Source organism: Siphateles boraxobius, unplaced genomic scaffold (genome assembly GCF_051911475.1).
Source record: "Siphateles boraxobius isolate OS27281-9 unplaced genomic scaffold, OSU_SipBor_1 139, whole genome shotgun sequence".
Taxonomy (NCBI): Eukaryota; Metazoa; Chordata; class Actinopteri; order Cypriniformes; family Leuciscidae; genus Siphateles; species Siphateles boraxobius.
The window spans coordinates 244,277-259,729 of NW_027508743.1; the positions used below are offsets into that span (position 1 = coordinate 244,277).

Below are 15,453 nucleotides of genomic sequence, written 5' to 3' on the forward strand. Positions count from 1 at the left end.
AGCCTTAGTCAAACGGGTTGGCGCGTATGGTTGGGTTGCGGAGAGATTGTGAGATTGTGGTTAGGTCTCAGCAGCAGGAAGGATGTAGAGGTCAGTAAGCTGGGCTGAGTTGAGTGGGGGACGGAGGGGGGTGACTCTGGGACGCCAGAGTCACTGTCGAGCCCTCTTGAGGTGTCGTGGGCTAGTCGACGAAACACTGAGGATGGAAGGTGCCCAGTTGAAGACCCTAGAGATGTGCCCTACTTGGCTCAATCCAGACGGTTGTCGCGCTGGTCCACTAGGGAGACCACACTGTAGTTGCAGCCGTCGTGTGTGCTGACGCGCCAAGTACACTGTAGTCGTTAACGCAGGACAGAAGGGGAGTCACACCACCATATGGAAAGAAGCGTAAATGGGTGAAGCATAGTTTACTGTAAAGCTACGTCTTATTGTTGCTTATCTTGGCGAAAGCCGAGTACAAATCAGCATGAAGTTTTAACATCTACTCTCGTGTAATGGAAATCTTAGTTCTATTAAATTTCATTTCACAGTGAGAGATCAAACTCACCAGAGTCCAGTTGTGTTTCCCTGAAGAGTGACCAGCCTATTGGCAAGCCAGCAACATTTAAGGAAAAACACACATCAACTGATCTGAGGTACAACATTTATTTCTAGATAGATATTTCTAGATTTCTTGTCTCTGTTCTATTAATGTCATTTCTATAGGCAAAGATCAAAACCACCAGAGCCCAGCTGTGTGTCCATGAAGAGTGACCAGTCTATCGACAACATAATAACATTTAAAGAAAGACGCACATCAACTGATCTAAGGTACAACATTTATAGATAGATAGATTCTCTATGTAAGGATGACCTACATGTAAAATCAACAATTCAAATTGTCGTTTCTGTTCTATTAATGTCGTTTCCATAGGCAAAGATCAAACTCACCAATGTCCAGATCTGCTTCCATGAAGATTGGCTCGTCTATGGGCAGCATAATACAATTAAATGGAAGACACACATCAACTGATCTCAGGTACAACATTTCTATATAGATATAAAGAAACTATCTAGATACTCCGCTTTGCATCGTGGCCGTATTACCACCGCAGATGTGCATTATTTTTCTAATAATTCAACGGCCCGTCGTCAATTATTAGTTACTCAAAACATGGAAAGATGTCAGCTTACAATGTAATGTTACATTGACATCAAGAAAGATATCCAATGATCATAGTTTATTAGTAAGCTAGAGAAAAGAACACTAGTGAGGATCATTTTGCTAAAATATTTGCACTATATAGTTGTATTTTAACCTGACCTAATATGTTATCTGTCCTGTGGTCACTTTTTCAGGAAGTTTAATTTATATGTGTGGGTTCCTGCTTTATGTGCAATTTAAATATTTGCATACAATTAAAAAATATTGATTATTATTATGTTGGAATCTGTAAAGGTGGATTTCTTACAGGGGTTCAGGGTGCAGGACTGCCTAATGACTAAATAAACATTATCTGCAAGATGGTCGAAAACTGTACATTTCTTGTACTGTACATTACCACCCACTCAGGGCCGTGCACAGACATGTTGAGGGGAAGTGGCCCAAACCAAACTCACCAGAGCCCAGCTGTGTCTCCATGAAGAGTGACCAGTCTATGGACAACATAATAACATTTAAGGGAAGACACACATCAACTGATTTGAGGTACAACATTTATAGATAGATACATAGATAGATAGATAGATAGATAGATAGATAGATAGATAGATAGATAGATAGATAGATAGATAGATAGATAGATTCTCTATGTAAGGATGATCTACATGTAAAATCAACCATTTAAATAGTCGTTTCTGTTCTATTAATGTCGTTTCCATAGGCAAAGATCAAACTCACCAATGTCCAGATCTGTTTCCATGAAGATTGGCTCGTCTATGGGCAGCATAATACAATTAAAGGGAAGACAAACATCAACTGATCTCAGGTACAACATTTCTATATAGATATAAAGAAACTATCTAGATACTCAGCTTTGCGTCGTGGCCGTATTACCACCGCAGGTGTGCATTATTTTTCTAATAATTCAACGGCCCGTCGTCAATTATTAGTTACTCAAAACATGGAAAGATGTCAGCTTACAATGTAATGTTACATTGACATCAAGAAAGATATCCAATGATCATAGTTTATTAGTAAGCTACAGAAAAGAACACTAGAGAGGGTAATTTTGCTAAAATATTTGCACTATATTATATATAGTTGTATTTTAACCTGACCTAATATGTTATCTGTCCTGTGGTCACTTTTTCAGGAAGTTTAATTTGTGTGTGGGTTCATTAATGTGTGGGTTCATTAAACCTGCTTTATGTGCAATTCAAATGTTTGTATACAATTAAAAAATATTGATTATTATGATGTTGGAATCTGTGTAACGAATTAACTATGAAATACAGGTGAAACTCGAAAAATTTGAATATCGTGCCAATATTATAATTTTGATGATTATGGCTTACAGCTTATGAAAAACCCAAATTCAAAATCTCAGAAAATTAGAACATTACATGAAATCAATAAATAAATAAAAATTAAATACAGAAATGTCGGCCCTCTGAAAAGTATGAATATGCATATGTATATAGTTATATATACTAAATGTATTAGTTTCACCTTATAATTTGAATTACTGAAATACATGAACTTTTGCACGATATTCTAATTTTTCGAGTTTCACCTGTATTAATAATCAATAATAACTGGTTATAATTGATTATGAATATTTCAGTTAATATAATTAACTCAATGTAATAAAATTAATATTACAATCAACCCACCTGTTCGTCCTGTGAACACTCAGCGTTAATTGTTTATTAATTCTAAGAAATATTCATTTCCGGGGAAGGGAAATGTCTTTCTTACTGTACAGTACTAAGAGCCTGTATTCAAAATCTAAATCGTAAAGTAAACTTTGTTTCAAGCAGAGAATCAGAACCAAATACGTATTGTGCACAAGCTTTATTAACTAAATCACAAACATAACTACTCTAAACACATACATACATACACGGGTAAAAGGGCGAGTGACAGAATGGAACCGGAAGCAGGAAATGGAACTATGGAAAAGATCCATCTAACTATGAAAAGAACCATCAGCTTATCATTTTCAGAGCACCTCATTAAATTGATACTTGTATGGTCTGTGCAGTCGACACAATTCTTGAAGTTGTTGAAAATTAAAGTTGGATGAAGAAGATATAATGAACTTGCATGGTTAGTTTGACTCTGTTCTGGTTGAAGGTTTTCTCTCTCTCTATGAGCACATGGCTGGGCACATGCAGATTGTGACCTGCCGGCCCTGGGCCGGAGAGGCCATGCAGGCAACCAAGGAGTGAGGAAGTTGGAAGAGTTGATGGTTGTCCATTCAGCAATGGTAAAGTTGCAGTTTTCCTCTGAGTTGGATTGAAGAAAAGTCTGACTCTTTTGGGAGAGTGAAAGCATAGCAGGCTGGGGTCCCCACAGTCATCAACCAGTAGTGAAGAAGCATAAGCAAGAGAGGGAGTCACTGTGAATTGGTCTCTAATAAAGCCTGAGAAAGGCCCCACCTCTCCGGGTTTGCTTGACCAATGAGGAGGGTGAAGTTTCCAAGCGGGAAAATTCCTTTGTGGTTGATTTATGAATCTTTGTTTTAAGCATGCTCATTTGCATGTGCAGCTGGATTTGTTTTTGATGAAGAAACTAAGAAAGATTCTTGTAATACTAATATGTTGCACAGCTATTGACATATCATGTACACAATCATTTCGATCTGCAAAGTACCAATTTATAGAGACCAAGCATGGTATAGGTGACCATTGATTCTATTGTAAAATACACAGCATCAACAAAATAATAATATTAAAAGACTTACAAAATACAGTAAATCATTCACAAAATGTGTATGTTCATTTATAGATCAGTTCGTCTATAATTAATGCAGCAAAGTCTGTATTAAATGCTGTTTCTGTCTTCCCCATCGTCTCTGTCTTGAACATGTTACCACATTTTTAACAGCAATAAAACCAACTTATCTGATCATGGTCATGGTAACTAAGACCTTGCCCTTTTGAGGGGATGGGACCACAGATCCCAGAGTGAGTTTAAAATATTATTTGTTAACTATAACAAATACTTGTGTCTGATTTGTCTCAGTCGTTACATCTGTAAGGGTGGATTTCCTACAGGGGTTCAGGCTGCAGGACTGCCGTGCATAGACATTTTGAGGGGGAGTGGCCAAAACCAAAAAAGGGGGCTTTTTGGAACTTTGTATCAATGAATGCCATGTTAACCTCTCTTTGCTCTTTCTCACTCTGTCTTCTTTTTTTTTGAAGGCATTGTTTTTTGTCTACAAAGTGTGCCAACAACAGACAATGTTATTAATGTATTAGTGTTTTATTTATTTATTAGTGTTATTTATATTAGATTAGATCAGGTACAATAATTTGATTGAACAACAATTCTAATTATCTTCCAAGAACATGGATATTTTGCACAAGTTTTTAGCACTATTTGAAGACCAGGAGCAAAACATTACTGACAGAAATACAACAACGAATTACTAAATTACTAATTTCGTGAATCAACCACTGTCTGTAATTTTGATTGTAATTTGTAATCTACCTGTCAATGGGACGACATTCTGTTCTGAAACTGCCGTCTCCACGTGGGCACAGACTTGTCTGTGAGGGATGCTGCGGAGCGAGCAGGAAAACACGGTGCGGATTAGCGGAATCAGTGGATCTTTAGCGGAGCAATGACAGAACACCTTTATGGGAATCCTCTGGAGGGGGGCGAGAGGGACACCTCAGCTGATGAGGGCAGAAGGGCAGTGGCTCTAGCCACCGGGCCACCCCCCTGTGCATGGCCCTGCACCCACTGATACTTATACCAGCCATGGAAATAAGAACAGTTACAATAGCTAAATATGTGGGAGAGAGTTGCTATAGTGTGCCGATATTGCATTGCAATGGGTATCACTTCAAAATCAATATCAAATCAAAACTAGTTACAACATTATTTGTAATTGAAAGTAGAACACTTTAAACAGTTACAAAATAGATGTATGAGCTGATAAAAACTTAATTTACCATTACGTAATTGTACCCAGCATATATGTAAAACGTGGGAGAGGGAGAGAGAGTGCAGATAGTAAGAGACAATGAAAAGAGGAGTCAAAGAAAAGAGTGCCCCAAGAAAGAGAGCCAGTGAAAAAAAAGAGACAGAGCAACAGTTACAATCTTCTTTTATCCCTTTCTTGACCTTGTGACTGAAACACAAATTTGAGACGTTCAAACTGACCAATCAGATAATTACAACTTCCACCACCATACTTGAGGTGTGACGTTAGTGACCCCTGATCTACACACATCTTGGCCTACAGGCCTTGATCACTATCAGCCCCTCTATGCCTTTAGGAATTGAAAATGGTCCTTGGGGTAAGAAAGAGGGAGGTTGAAACTGGTAAAGCAAATGTCTTTGAAAATAATCAAAAGATAATTGAAAATGAACAATCTTACAGAAAATAAATATAATTTAAATTTAAAACTTTTGTTAATACCTTTTAAATTCTGGTAATTTACTGTAGGAGCACTGTAATGTGAAAGTCATGTGACCAATGCTAGAAGCGGAGTGTCATTAATTTAGTGGGGTTAAGACACCTGGTGTGTGTGTGTGTGTGTGTGTGTGTGTGTGTGCGTGTTAGTATGGAAGAATGGGGGTGAGTGCTCACAGAAGTTATTCCTGCACTCAGTTCCTTAGCAGTTTTGGATTGTTTTTGTTGTGCCGCTATACATGTACCAAAAGATAGTTTCCTTTTTTTTCAACATTTGTTCTTAAAAATAAATGAGTCAATGCTGAAATTAACTAAAATAAACGTTGTAGAAGTATTTTTTATAGCTTGTTCATTATTAATAGTTAACTAATGTTAACAAATGAAACAAGTGTTACTATGTACCTAAAATATTTCCAAAATGAATTCATAGTCAAATTGAAAACAGATTTGATTCATGAAATCGATATCAATGCTCATGGATGCAGCTCTAATGGCTTGTGCAAATGACCAAATTACAGCCATGCTGATATTACGAATACACCACTGTTGCTTGTGTAATATTGTGTGATTATTTGATTGACCAGTGTTCATTTATTTTACAACCACATTTTCTTTATTTTGTTGTAATTTTTCTCTATTATTTTATTCTTTCAGTCATGGCTCTCAAGTGGTCCAAAGCAGATTCAAATCAAGTCTGATGAAGAAGTTTCAGTGTCTGTATGAAGGAACAGCAAAACAGGGAAACCCAACACTCCTGAATGAGATCTACACAGAGCTCTATATCACAGATAGTGGAAGTGGAGAGATCAATAAAGAGCATGAGGTGAGACAGATTGAGACTCAATCCAGGAGAGCAGCAACAGAGGACACACCAATCAAATGCAGTGACATCTTTAGACCTTTACCTGGACAAGACAACCCCATCAGCACTGTGCTGACAAAGGGAGTCGCTGGCATTGGAAAAACGGTCTCTGTGCAGAAGTTCATCCTGGACTGGGCTGAAGGGAAAGAGAATCAGGACATCCAGCTCATATTTCCACTTCCTTTCAGAGACCTCAACTTGCTGAAGGACAAAACACTCAGTCTTTCAGATCTTCTTCATATATTTTTTCCTGAAACAAAAGAAATGGAAATATCCAGTGATAAATATAAAGTGTTGTTCATCTTTGATGGTCTGGATGAGTGTCGTCTGTCTCTGAACTTTAATGTGAAACTGTGTAATACATCTGAATCAGCCTCAGTTGACGGGCTGCTGACGAACCTGATTGCGGGGAATCTGCTTCCCTCTGCTCTCATCTGGATCACCTCCAGACCAGCAGCAGCCGATCTCGTCCCCTCTGAGTGTGTCCATCGATTGACAGAGGTACGAGGCTTCAATGAGCCACAGAAGGAGGAATACTTCAGGAAGAGAATAAGTGATCAGAGTTTGGCCCACAGGATCATCACACACCTGAAGTCCTCAAGGAGCCTCCACATCATGTGCCACATCCCAGTCTTCTGCTGGATCTCAGCCACTGTCCTGGAGGAGATGTTGACTCAAGCTGAGAGAGGAGAGATTCCCAAGACTCTCACTCAAATGTACACACACTTCCTGATCCTTCAGACCAACATCAAACATGAGAAGGACTATGACAAGAAAATAAAGGATGAAGACTTGATTGTCAAACTGGGGAAACTGGCTTTTCAGCAGCTTATGAAAGGCAACTTGATCTTCTATGAGGAAGACCTGAGAGAGTCTGGCATCGATGTGACAGAAGCATCAGTTTACTCAGGATTGTGCACTCAGATCTTCAGAGAGGAGTTGGGCTTGAATCAGGGGAAAGTCTTCTGCTTTGTTCATCTGAGCATTCAGGAACATCTAGCAGCTCTACATGCACACCTCTTCTGTACAAACAACTGCATAAATGCACACTGGAAGACATTTAATCCACTATCTGGCCTGCATCACACAGCTGTGGGTGAGGCTTTACAGAGTAAGAATGGACATCTGGACCTTTTCCTGCGGTTCCTTCTGGGTCTCTCATTGGAGTCCAATCAGACTCTCTTAGGAGAACTACTGACACAGGCAGGAAGCTGCTCCTACAACAAAGAGGAAACAGTTCAGTACATCAAACAGAAGATCAAGGAGAATCACTCTCCAGAGAGATCCATCAATCTGTTCCACTGTCTGAATGAACTGGGGGATGATTCACTGATGCTGGAGATCCAACATTATCTGAAATCTGGAGAAATAAGAGAAACCAAATTCTCCTCTTCACAGTGGTCAGCTCTGGTTTATGTGTTGCTGACATCAGAGCAGGAGATGGATGTGTTTGATCTAAAACGGTTTATTGGAGCCCAAAATACAACGGATGAAGTTCTTCAGAAGCTGCTGCCTGTGGTTAAAGAATACAGATCAGTTCAGTAAGTCACTCTGACAACGATCACTACACTAATAAAACATGAACACATTTATGATTTTAGCATGTGCTTTCTTACCAATACAACACAAATGGAAATTTTCACCAAATCCCATTATTAGCAGCAGGAGTGGATAATCACCTGCAAAGGCCAATTATCTCCACAGCGACCCACCCCCAATTTGTTTCATTTTTATTTATTTTTACATTAACGGTAATAGAAAGTAGAAGTTACAGTGATTGTGAATATTCAAACCATTCTCTGGAGTTTATTCTCTGGAGTTTTTTGCTTTGTGAACTTTGACATTGTGGAATGTTTTTTTAGACAGCACTTTAGTATTTTTTTTCTAGGAAATATATTTTGCTGTCAAATACCCATACAAAATCATTAGGTAAAGAAAGCACTTTGTTCAGGATTTAGCTATATATATATTTAGCTATATATATATATTTAGCTATATATATATATATATATATATATCACGCTATGGGCGTGGTCAGCAGCTCATGATTCGCCCAGTCTCCATGTGTGCGTTAAAGTTGCTTGACGTCACCCATAGGAATAAAGTGTAGTGTGGCGCGACAGAAGTGTCGCACGGACAAGTGGATTAGTACAGTCAGCCTCAAATACTGCTCTGAAGCCATATTACGGTACAGATTCACTTGTCTGTGCGACACTTCTGTCGCGCCGCACTCCACTTTATTCCTATGGATGACGTCAAGCATCCCGGGAAGGCGGCGCTGCATTTGGAAAAATGCTGCGCGTCAAAAATCTGGACGATGCCCATCTTTATGCAAATGAATCCGTTGAACGTGACACGACTATCCAATAGAAGTAGAGCACATGGAGACTGGGCGAATCATGAGCCCCTGGCTCAAAACCACTCCCATAGCGGTAAACTTGAGGAATGCTTATGAGGGGAGGCGTCGTAACACCACGCTTCAGTCGTGTCGCAAAAGTGGATCCGTACCGTTAGAGTCAGTGTGGATTTAGTGTGCATTAAGCGCACTGAGCTTTGACATTTATCAGTCTTTGACACTTACTTCCTGCTGGATGCAAGTGTGGGTATTGGGACAGGGCCCTTAAATTTTGTTGTGCCTATGGAATATTAACTCATGGGAACAGGATATGATGAGATTGCAATTCAGTTAAATTGCAGTTAAAATGCCAATTCTGGATATCAGATATTGAATTTTTTACTAGTAACAATGGCTAGTTTTGATATCAGGAATTAGATTTCCCCCAGTAAAAATGTGAATCATTGATATCAACAATGGTGCCATCGCTTGCAGAAATACAAATTCTTGATATCTTGACATCTGTAATTGTATTTATTTTTACACCAATGATATCATTCAAACATGTGTGAGATTTTATGTAAGATAAAAAAAATGAAATTGATACTTTTATTCATTAAGGTTCCATTAAAAAGATCAAAAGTGACAGTTAAGACATTTATAATTTTATAAAAGATTTCTATTTAACAACGGGTTAGGTAAGCCTACAACCTTCTTTAAATAAATTGTTTAATACATTTAATAAATGCAAATAAATGCTGTTCATTGAACTTTCTGTTCATCACAGAATCCTGAAAAAAGTGCCACCATTTCTAAACAAATATGAAGCAGCACAACTGTTTTGAACATTGATAATAATCAGAAATGTTTCTTGAACATCAAATCATCATATTAGAATGATTTCTGAAGGATCATGTGACACTGAAGACTTGAGTAATGATGCTGAAAATTCAGCTTTAATCACAGGAAAATTATTTTAAATGGTAATTTTTCACAGTATTACTGTTTTTACTATATTTTTGATCAAGTAATGCAGCTTTGATGAGCAGAAGAGGCTTCTTTTAAAAACATAAACATTTTTTTAATGTTTCCAAACTTTAAACGGGTACTGTACACTAAAAAAACAAACATAATTCGTCTTTTCCCAAAGTGTTTTAAACTCATTGACTCATCTGTATTGGTTTTTCTAGTTAATATTTTTATATTTTTATATAAGTTCCTGCTTCATTTCATTAATCTCTTTACACAATTAACATTCTGTATTATCCATTTTAATAGGCCTACTTGAAGTACCATATATATGTTTTAAATATTCTAAATGCCTGACAATCATGCCGGTAAAGCTTTAATTAAATATGACTGTTTCTGTAGGCCTATACGCCAGTAGTTGACAATAAATGAATTAACTTCACTTTAAGAATGTAACGTATTAGGCTACAATATTTAATTTCAGTTAGTCATTCATAAACTTTTAATAAGATTACAAATTATTTACATTTGTATTTTTCACATTTTTTTAATTTATTTTAAACTAGTGTTAGTTCATCATGTTCATTTTTTTTTTTATCTCTACAGGTTGAGTAATTGTGGCGTGACAGATGAAGGTTGTGCTGCTCTGGCTTCAGCTCTGAGATCAAACCCCTCACACCTGAGAGAACTCAATCTGTCATTAAATAATCTAGGAACATCAGGAGTGAATCTGCTCTCTGATGGACTGAAAGATCCTCACTGTAAACTGGAGACACTGAGGTAAATCATCTCTCTGAGAGTCACACACTCACTGATACTCACAATGAAATATTCTCAAATAGTTTATAGTTGTATCAGTTCTGACAGGGATGTAGGATCATCTGTAGAGTTTTATCCATATGTATCGAGTGTTAAAAGGAAAGACAAATAACTTTTACAAAAATGCCTGACACACACAATTTCTTAGAGATGTTGTGAAGCTTGTAAGGTGTTTTGCAAAGACATGTAGTTTGTGAGTTTTCTGTTGAACATGGTTCCTCAGTTCCAGATGGTTATTGGCCTTCAGAGACGAGGAGTCTAGATATGGCTGAATAGCATTTCCCTTTCAGTCGATAACGTCAGACGTAGTCGACGGTCGACTGATTGGGGATCACGCCTGGGAGCCTGTCATCTTCGAGTACTATTGAACAAGCCAATGGAATTGGCGTGCGTGATTTGCATCACACACTCCGCCCCCGCGGCGCGGGTATAAATAGCGAAGTGGATGCACGCACTAGTTGCCTTTCGCTTTGGAGCCGATCGTTTCTGATGTCTCTGAAGAGTGCTGTTGTATTCAACGAGCGAGTGTGTCCAGTAACGTGCGGTGAAATCTTGTCATGGGTAGGCTGTGACCTATCAATGTGGCATATTTATTCATTCAGTTAATGTAGCAACCCAAGTTAATCATCACATCGCTGCCTGCATACAGCAAAGTCAGCCATATGTGAGGCTAATGCACAATCAAATCAAATTAATGGACACATCTATCTTATGACTTATACAACAAACAAATGTTTTGTGCAGGACACAGTAAGAGAGGGAGGCGGCGCGTGGTCAGCGAACCGACAAGCAGCCTAGTCACTCCTTCAAAATGCGCAAACGCGCACAGACAGCCACACACACACTATTGGTCTGGTCACTCTGGTGACGGCGCACCAGGATTTGAATAGGCTACAGTCAGAAAACATTGTGTGAACAGTACAGCTTTAAAGTACAAAAACAGCTTATTCGCTCCTACAAACTGCGCTAGGCGCACACACCGACACACAATGAGCGTCTGGCGACGGCGCACCAGGATTAAAAAAGAGAACTACAAAACAGCATTTTAACCCTTACGAAATGCACCATAATCGCACAGATAGACCTACCGTACAAATGTGGCAGAGGTGACGGCGCACCAGGGTATAGAAGAGAGAGCATTTTGGTGTCAGCGCACAGCACATCTATAGCCCACCATCAGACAACACACATTATAGCCAATATAGCCAATACAAGGGTTTTAAAAATAATAAATAAATCAATAATTTACGTTTTAAAGGGGGTGCTTACTTTTATTTGTAGACGAAACTCCTTTTCCTCGATTTACTGAAGCCTATATGTAAAACGCATTTGCAGCTGCACAGCTAACGTTAGCACAGTGAGCGTATGGCTCGCTCATAGGCTGTGCTGCGGCAACTGCACATCCAATGGCGCGGGCGCCTCTGACGTGAATGGAGCAGAACAGACTTTTCTCCTTGGCTCTTATTTCCATTGAAAAGGAGAGACTCATGAAATTGAGAAATACACCCAACAAAGAGGACTTTTACAACAAAGTAATTGACATCTTCCAGAGGGATAGACGCATGGACTTTCCCGTTAGCGACCACAGCTCTTTTTCTTCATAGGACGCTTCCAACGCTAGGCGCCGCTAGATGCTAAGTAGCGGGAAGCGCGGAGTGTGTGAGAGCGAGTGGATCACGTGACATGAAGTAAGCTCGGTCTCTGCCTCAATGTTGATAATTCAAGACAGCATGAGAACTGACTGCGCATGCGCAAATCTACGTAAACTACGTTCTATGGACCAAAGAGGCAGTGCTAACCTCTGCCTCAATGGCCATGGCCTTGAATTTTCTTCATGAAACAATGATTTTTAGGAGAAAACAATGACAAAAGGAGTATATTATATGTGTTTTCCTGAAAATTTTTGTGACAAAAATTTATATTTGGAATAAAATAAATGCAATTAATAATGTGGTGAATTAATAAAGTTCTTGGAATTAATAAATGTAATGTCAACATTTCCTTCGGTGAGGCACTGCCTACCCTGCCTACCCTGACCGCACGTCCCTGAGTGTGTCGGTGTTCTTGCGGGAAGACCTCACAGTGTTGGTGTTCTACAGCGTGGTGCAGTGGTGATCCCAAGCTTCTCAGCTCTCGCTGTTTTAACAGCATCAAATTTCTCTGTTTTTTTGTGTGTTGACGGTTGGTTAGAGGGCGAGAAGTGAGTGCTTCACTGTTTTAGTTGAAAGACTATTTCAGTGTTTGCCCCGGTCATTCCCTGTGTGCTCCGGCACTGGTGAGGGTCCCATTTCCTAAAAGAGCAATACGGTGTGAGTATGTCTTTTTCAAGATGCCATTCCATCCGTGGGTTTCTGGGTGCGGTATGGCGCTGTCCCCTTCTGACGGTCACGAAAGCTGTGTCATATATGTTTGGGCTTACAGCATGCTGAGGCAGCTTTTGTGGATGACTCATGTTCCCATTGCGGGAACATGGCCATCTCGGTGTTGAGATCTAGACTCGCCTTTGCCAAAAGTGTTGGTGCAGTCCCCGCCTCTGGGCCCCGCCCTTGTTCTTCTTCTGGGTTACCTTCCCATAGAAAGACTGGGGTGCCGTCCAAGCTGGGTGATCTGAGGATCACAGTGAGGGGTAATCCGCCCAGCCACGCCCCGTGGATACCTCACTCCTCTTTCGCAACGCAACCGGTGGAGCTCCCCAGTGAACCTGCTGGTCCCTCTGTAGTGGACTGACCAGTCGTTTCATTTGGGGCCCCTCCAGGGGACAGTATGTCTATCGCAGCATCGGAAGGGGAGCGGAACTCTGGAGATGACGACTCGGCTGCGCTACCTCCTCCTGGGAGACCAGTGTTGTCCGAGCCAGATCCAGAGATGTCAGCTATGCTGAAAAAGGCCTTCGAGGCGGTAGGGCTCGTGTGGAACCCTCCACCGTGTCCCGAGCCGTCTCGGTTGGATGATTGGTTTATCGGGGCGGGCCGTGCTGGTTGTCCGCCCGCCGCCCTGGTGCCTTTCTTTCCTGAAGTGCATGAGGATCTTACGAGGGCATGGATGGCACCTTTCTCTGCCAGAAACCGCCTAAGTAGCCTAAGTCCCCCCTCACTACCCTTAACAGGGGAGCGGTGAAGGGTTATGAGGCTATCCCTCCAATGGAGCGCTCTGTCGCGATGCAGCTGTGTCCGGCTGCCTCTGCATCCTGGAGGCCTTTCTAAAGCCTGTAAGTCCTCGTCTGCTCTTACGGGCAAGGCTTACAAAGCTTGTGGGCAAGCCGCTTCCTCTCTGTATGCCATGGCGTTGCTCCAGGTCCACCAGGCCCAGGCACTCATGAACATGCACGAGGGTAGCCCGGACCGTGAGCTCATGGGTGAGCTCCGCACCGCAACTGACCTCGCCCTCCGGGCCACGAAGGTTGCAGCTCGCGCAGTCGGTTCGGCGATGTCCACACTTGTGGTCCAGGAGTGCCATCTCTGGCTCAACCTGGCCGATATGAAAGAAGTGGACAAGGTTCGGTTCCTGGACTCTCCCATTTCCCAGGTTGGGTTATTCGGCGACGCTGTGGAGAATTTTGCCCAGCAGTTCTCTACAGCCCAGAAGCAGACGGAGGCTATCCGACACATCCTGCCCTGGCGGGATGCTGCTGCCTTCACCCGCCCGCCGAGGTCAGATCCTCCGCCTGCTCGTCGCCGAGGGCGTCTGCCCGCGGCCGCCTCAGCTCCCGCTGGTCCATCGCAGAAGCCTACACCCAGGTCCCGGCGTGGAGCCGGCCGCTGAAGGGGCGCCCAGCTCGCTCCAGGCGCTGCCAAGCCAGGTGGTAAGCGACAGCAAAAACGCTGAACTTGGACGGGCCCCCCAGGGATGGAGATCTTGCTCTTGGAGTGGTAACCGATCCACTCCCTCTGACCGGTTGGAGGGCCGGCTGGAGTTTTTCGTGGTGTGTGTTTGTTCCGCCGCTGACTCCTGTAAAAACGGAGTCAGCGGTACCCACATTTTCAGAAAAAGAGCAATTTCTCTATTCCTGGGTCCCAAGAGGACCAGTTGGCGAGCGTGATAGCCTTACACCCCTCAGCTTTCCCTTGGTCGCCAGCAGGCAGCATGGCGCGTTCGAGGACCCGGTCTCCGCCTTCTCACGTGCCCACTGCAGACCCAGCCCTGGCTTCTCTGTCCGTCTGCTTCTTACCGGTTAGACGTGTACAGAACGCAGCCTTAGACCTCAGACCAGCTTTTATCTGTTAGGAATCAGCAGAGAGGGAAGGCTGTTCCAGGCAAAGTGGCCCACGGGTGAGTTCCCTTAAGGCGAACCCTGTTGAGTTCCTCCATACCCCTCCGACGCCGGACGTGCGGAACGTCTGGTGTCAGGCCTATCACTCGTAACTTGTGTGAAACCTGTGTTAGGCTGGGTCCATATTTTGCGGTCCCTACGGTGATCCCATATGTGTATTCTTCCACGATACGGCTCCCCACGGTGAGCCCGTTTCTTCCCTCGGCAGAGTTCCTCTGCCGTCACTGTCCAGTAAGTCTCCCCCCGTTTTAGGCTGGAGCCACCCCAGTGACATTCCGTATGTTATACTGCCTGGTCATCTGCCCAGTTCATATGTGTATTCTCCACATTACCTCCCTCTGGGTAGGATGTGGCTTCCGCAGCGTCCCTTCCTTCCATTGTACGGGGAACGCTTTCCCAGTGGTCCTGTAGGAACAGCAGTGACCTCCCTGGCCTATGCCCTGTCCTTCCCCACCTTAAAATTGCGGGGGCATCAGGAGGCTTTTGTCTAGGCACTGGAAGGTGGCAGCTTTAGTGGCGTTTTCAAAGGTTATCCCCATTCAGTCGACCGTCGACTACGTCTGACGTTATCGACTGAAAGGGAACGTCCTGGTTGCGCATGCAACCCATCGTTCCCTGAAGGAGGGAATGG

The 15,453-nt window shown here is 42.2% G+C and overlaps 1 protein-coding gene across 2 annotated transcripts in view; it reads left to right on the plus strand.

The window, feature by feature from the left end:
- LOC143738142 (NACHT, LRR and PYD domains-containing protein 3) overlaps positions 1-15,453 on the plus strand; it is a 56,659-nt gene that overhangs the window by 4,415 nt on the left and 36,791 nt on the right. For both annotated transcript variants that reach the window (XM_077230110.1, XM_077230111.1), the window contains exons 3-9: positions 531-635; positions 706-810; positions 914-1,018; positions 1,553-1,687; positions 1,863-1,967; positions 6,222-7,970; positions 10,340-10,513. In XM_077230110.1, the coding sequence (XP_077086225.1) occupies positions 531-635; positions 706-810; positions 914-1,018; positions 1,553-1,687; positions 1,863-1,967; positions 6,222-7,970; positions 10,340-10,513 (2,478 nt within the window). The remainder of the gene's footprint in view (positions 1-530; positions 636-705; positions 811-913; positions 1,019-1,552; positions 1,688-1,862; positions 1,968-6,221; positions 7,971-10,339; positions 10,514-15,453) is intronic.